The sequence below is a fragment of the Salmo salar genome, chromosome ssa17, assembly GCF_905237065.1.
Source record: "Salmo salar chromosome ssa17, Ssal_v3.1, whole genome shotgun sequence".
Lineage (NCBI taxonomy): Eukaryota > Metazoa > Chordata > Actinopteri > Salmoniformes > Salmonidae > Salmo > Salmo salar.
The window spans coordinates 35,003,338-35,009,223 of record NC_059458.1 but is presented as its reverse complement, the minus strand read 5'-3'; the positions used below and the strand labels follow the sequence as shown (position 1 = coordinate 35,009,223).

The window sequence follows — 5,886 nt, the reverse complement described above, 5'->3', positions numbered from 1 at the left end:
GGTACTGGTACTCCCTGTATATAGCTCCACATTGTTGTGTATTTCATTGCTCTTGAGTTACTGTTTTAATGTGTTTTACTCTGCATGGTCAGGTTGGGTTCATAAGCAAGCATTTCACAGCAAAATCTACACTCACTGTATTCAAGCTCATGTGACAAATACAATGTGATTTTGATTTGATTCTGCTGTGACATTGTTCCACGACCTGACTCAGATCTGGACTAACATGTGGAGGACAAGGAAGAGAGAGAGAGAAAGAGAGAGAGAGACAGAGAGCTGCAACCTATACTTATGTTTATTTATTTTCCCTTCCCATTTGTACTATTTGCAATTGCGAGAAAGAGAAACATGATTTCTGAGTAATCGTAACAGAATGTTAGTCAAAAAAATAAGTGATTAGAAAAACAGAGCAACAGAGTTCTTGGCAGAGAGTATATGTTGCGCAAATGTGAGCCTTAACACAGATAGGGAGAGAGAGAGATGATTTCTGAGAAATCATAACAGAAAGTGAGTCCAAGAAAGAGAAATTCTGGGGATAGTTGAGAAAATGACAGGAACGTTAAGGCTTAAAATAAACTGCTGGGAAGAAAGGGGGGGGGGGGGGATCTGGGTCGAGATTTAGCTTTCAACTAATGTCACAAACAGAGGAAGATTAGGTTCTGCGCTGCTGATGGCTATTTTGGTCCGCTCATAAAGGAGTAATAAAGGCCCATTGCACTATTGTGAAATACTTAAAAATGTTGTGTTGATTTATCATGAGGTGCTGCAACACCCTCAGCACTCCTCCTTCCCTCTACGATGTCTGGCATGCTATAGGCTCGGTTGGAATAGTCTGCTGTACAATGCCAAGGCTACGCAAAGTCACTGCAGGTAAATAGAAAGACTGCAGTCACACATAGAGAGAGCGCTCCCATATCACTGCCGAATGGCAGAGCAAAAGCGACTCTTCATTGCTAACTCCCGCCTGCGTGCATTCGACGTAACTTTTCAAAAGCAACTCCCCTTCGGATGTGTAGGTTGTGTCCTTTGTCCACAGTTCGGGCTAGTAGCTGGGTTTATTTTACGCCTGCTACGTTAGTAGCTGGGAACCAAACGAGATGAGGGCGAAGTAGGTGGCTCGCTAGCTAGATAAGAGTGAAGGTTGGACTGTCTGTACTGCAGTGGCTGTGGGTAGCCTTGGTTGTGGTATGCGGACTAAGTAGCTAGCTAGCAAGGATACGATTGAAGAAGGAAAACACAGAGTTAAGTGTAACGGCATTCTCGCCTGCTGTGAAGTGAATGTTTGAATTTGCAGTGTGTTTTATACACGACTGCTACCAGGTTGCTAGCTAGAAGCGACATTGAACAGAGAGAGAGAGAGGGGGAAGGAGAAACTTTCCAGCCTGACGCAGAACCGCAAACATGCAGTTGACAGAGCTCCTTGCTTCAGGAACCTTCCTGGTCCTGCTCCTTGTTCCGTGGTCCGACAGCCGTAAGTAAACAACTCAGCCCGTTAAGCTATGTTTGACTTGTTGGCACTGGGGGGGATAACGTTGTTGTTTAGCTTGCCAGCTAGTTCATTGTTGTTGAATAATGTTACATTTGTCTGCTTAGATGATGCTTTGAAACCTCACGCCCAGGACTTTTTGTCAGTAAATTAGGGGCTGGATTATTTTAGCAACAAATGTAGTAAGGTAACTAATGGGAAATTTTGTTCAATTTGACTCTTCTGTGCTTGTGGTTATTTCCAGTTTCCTTGTCCCCGGAAGAAGCTAACCAGTTCTTGAGGAGACACAGGAGAGCGAATCACGTTTTTGAGGAGACGAAACAAGGGCACCTGGAGCGAGAGTGTGTGGAAGAGAAGTGTAGCAAAGAGGAGGCGAGAGAAGTATTCGAGAACGACCCTGAAACAGTGAGTACACTACACACTTGATCGTGTCAAATGAAATAGCACTCATTGCACTTCTTTCCATTGCATATAGACACGGACTAGCTGCGCACATTGGATTTGTTTTGCCGTAATGACTGATCCTATAGCCTAGTTGTTTATAACATAACGATTCTGTGTATAGTGTTCAAGCTCCAAAATATGGATATGACTAATTACAGGCGAACACTCACCAGTCCGATCAATTCATTGCACAGTATTCAACTAGCACATTGGGCTATGGGGAACATGCCAGATTAGGAACATTTGCATACTACTGTAAGGTTTGTGATTATGTAAATGATACTGCTTCTGCGTGATGGGATCATACATGGGAGTGATTATACTAATGAGTGCTGTACTGCTGTGTTTTTGATTGGTCCTCGGGGAGGCTGCTTACAGTAAGCGGATGGAAGGTGACTAGGGGGAATGTGTTTTAATCACATGAATTCCAGACAGAGCAACAATGCGCTCACACACAGGTTTTAATCTGACTTGTGCCTGTCACAAAGGGCTCCTATCCCCTCAGGGATATATACATTAGGTCTAGGTTCTGCCAGCTAGCTTCATGAATGTGTTGAGCAGCCTCCAGCATCCATGCTATTAATAATTCTACATCCCAAATGCCTCCCTATTCCCTATACAGTGCACTACTTTTGACCAGGGCCCATAGGGACATCCAGTATAATTCTGCCTTGGTCAGTGTCCTTTGGGAATTAGACAATATGTAGATTAGGATATTAAACAGGCTTAATGCTGATCTGTAAATGTTGTCCATATATATATATATTGTTATAAGAAAAACATGTTTTTGTGAGGTAAGAGCTGGGGTGAAAGTGGAGAGAGGTGCATCAGGGTGAGAGGGTTTGTAATGGGCTCAGACAGAGGTGTGTGTGTGTGTGCATAGGATGAGAGGGGTGGTGTGAACCCAGGATCAGAGAGGAGGATGTGTGTGGTACTAGTGGTGGTGAGATCGGGGGGTTTGTAATGGGATCAGAGAGGAGGATGTACGTGGTACTGATGGTGGTGAGATCGGGGGGTTTGTAATGGGATCAGAGAGGAGGATGTACTAGTGGTGGTGAGATCGGGGGGTTTATAATGGGATCAGAGAGGAGGATGACGTGGTACTAGTGGTGGTGAGATCGGGGGGTTTGTAATGGGATCAGAGAGGAGGATGTGTGTGGTACTAGTGGTGGTGAGATCGGGGGTTTGTAATGGGATCGGAGAGGAGGATGTACTAATGGTGGTGAGATCGGGGGGGTTTATAATGGGATCAGAGAGGAGGATGTACGTGGTGGTGAGATCGGGGGGTTTATAATGGGATCAGAGAGGAGGATGTACTAGTGGTGGTGAGATCGGGGGTTTGTAATGGGATCAGAGAGGAGGATGATGTGGTACTAGTGGTGGTGAGATCGGGGGATTTATAATGGGATCAGAGAGGAGGATGTACGTGGTACTAGTGGTGGTGAGATCGGGGGGTTTGTAATGGGATCAGAGAGGAGGATGTACTAGTGGTGGTGAGATTGTGGGGTTTGTAATGGGATCAGAGGAGGATGTACTAGTGGTGGTGAGATCGGGGGGTTTGTAATGGGATCAGAGAGTAGGATGTACTAGTGCTGGTGAGATCGTGGGGTTTGTAATGGGATCAGAGAGGAGGATGTACTAGTGGTGGTGAGATCGGGGGGTTTATAATGGGATCAGAGAGGAGGATGTACGTGGTACTAGTGGTGGTGAGATCGGGGGGTTTGTAATGGGATCAGAGAGGAGGATGACGAGGTACTGGTGGTGGTGAGATCGGGGGGGTTTATAATGGGATCCGAGAGGAGGATGTACGTGGTACTAGAGGAGGATGACGTGGTACCACTAGTGGTGAGATCGGGGGGTTTATAATGGGATCAGAGAGGAGGATGTGTGTGGTACTAGTGGTGGTGAGATCGAGGGTTTGTAATGGGATCAGAGAGGAGGATGAAGTGGTGAGATCGGGGGGTTTATAATGGGATCAGAGAGGAGGATGTGTGTGGTACTAGTGGTGGTGAGATCGGGGGTTTGTAATGGGATCAGAGAGGAGGATGACGTGGTACTAGTGGTGGTGAGATCGGGGGGTTTATAATGGGATCAGAGAGGTGGTGGTGAGATCGGGGGGTTTGTAATGGGATCAGAGTCCGGGGGTTTAATGGGATCAGAGAGGAGGATGACGTGGTGGTGAGATCGGGGGGTTTGTAATGGGATCAGAGAGGAGGATGATGTGGTACTAGTGGTGGTGAGATCGGGGGGTTTGTAATGGGATCAGAGATCGGGGGGTTTAATGGGATCAGAGAGGAGGATGACGTGGTGGTGAGATCGGGGGGTTTGTAATGGGATCAGAGGAGGATGACATGGTACTAGTGGTGGTGAGATCGGGGGGTTTGTAATGGGATCAGAGAGGAGGATGACGTGGTGGTGAGATCGGGGGGTTTGTAATGGGATCAGAGAGGAGGATGACGTGGTACTAGTGGTGGTGAGATCGGGGGGTTATAATGGGATCAGAGAGGAGGATGACGTGGTGGTGAGATCGGGGGGGTTATAATGGGATCATAGAGGAGGATGACGTGGTACTAGTGGTGGTGAGATCGGGGTTTAATAATGGGATCAGAGAGGAGGATGACGTGGTACTAGTGGTGGTGAGATCGGGGGTTTAATAATGGGATCATAGAGGAGGATGACGTGGTACTAGTGGTGGTGAGATCGGGGGTTTAATAATGGGATCAGAGAGGAGGATGACGTGGTACTAGTGGTGGTGAGATCGGGGGGTTTATAATGGGATCAGAGAGGAGGATGACGTGGTACTAGTGGTGGTGAGATCGGGGGGGTTTATAATGGGATCAGAGAGGAGGATGACGTGGTGAGATCGGGGGGGTTTATAATGGGATCAGAGAGGAGGATGACGTGGTGCTAGTGGTGGTGAGATCGGGGGGGTTATAATGGGATCAGAGAGGAGGATGACGTGGTGCTAGTGGTGGTGAGATCGGGGGGGTTGTATCGTGACAGGACTGCAACCTCATTCACAGATCCATTATTCATTCTAAACGTGCCTATCTCTGACTCTGCAGTTCTCTCACATCGCTGCAGTTCCCTGGCTCTGCAGAGGGAGTGTTCCTGGTTACCATACCCCTAACCTAGTCTCCCTAGCAACGAAGAGTCTTCAATTGCAGCCTTAGTCTCTCTCTCTGCAGTAGTTGGAAAGTTTCTGCCTGTTCCCCTTCCCTCTATCACACTGTCTCTGTAGAATGAGATTAGATGTAGAAGGATAATGTAGTTTTACAAGTGTCTCAGTAGAACTACACACAGTCAGGAGTCTCTTATCTAAATCACCCTCCATTTCATGTACTGTTCTTCATCTTTCAGTGCAGCACAACTCTCTGGAGAACCATGTCATTGTCCCATCAAGTCTAGTTCTAATTTTAACTTTCCCCAGTTACCTCCATGTACTGTAGGCAGGAAGGTAGGCAGGAAGGTAGGCAGGAAGGTAGGCAGGAAGGTAGGCAGGAAGGTAGGCAGGAAGGTAGGCAGGAAGGTAGGCAGGCAGCTCGGTCCCAGAACTGTTTGTGCTCTAGCTAACTCCATTGCTGTCATAGTGAAACCAAACACATGCTAACGAGTGACAAGGAGTTATCATAATAGCACAAACAGACTGGCACTCGGGCTATTCTGCAGGAGAGAGAGTTGTAGAATGTTGACACATGTAGAACGTTCCCAGGAAACCCTGGAGGGGCTACTAGACTGTGTGGTGCCACACCCCGTTAACATGAGATGACATGGTGCATATCATCATCAGACATACATTTAGTCTCAATCTGTCATGTTAGACCTCATAGTATTAAGAATAGACTGTTATCAAACATCACTAACAGCCTCTCTCCTTCTGTTCTCTCTCCTTCAGGACTACTTCTTTCCAAAGTACTTAGGTAAGTTTGGTTCCTGTTCCCAACCTCTTCAGCATT

General features: G+C 47.0%; 1 protein-coding gene across 2 annotated transcripts in view; it reads left to right on the top strand.

Annotated features, from left to right (window-relative positions):
* Window positions 1–817: 817 nt before the first annotated feature.
* The window catches only part of LOC106574798 (growth arrest-specific protein 6), a 41,026-nt gene continuing 35,957 nt past the window's right edge, over window positions 818–5,886 (top strand). Inside the window, exons 1-3 of one of the 2 annotated variants that reach the window (XM_045699585.1) lie at window positions 818–1,471; window positions 1,731–1,891; window positions 5,826–5,850. In XM_045699585.1, coding sequence (XP_045555541.1) covers window positions 1,402–1,471; window positions 1,731–1,891; window positions 5,826–5,850 — 256 coding nt within the window. In that variant the 5' untranslated portion in view covers window positions 818–1,401. The remainder of the gene's footprint in view (window positions 1,472–1,730; window positions 1,892–5,825; window positions 5,851–5,886) is intronic. The other variant, XM_045699587.1, reaches the window with a different exon arrangement.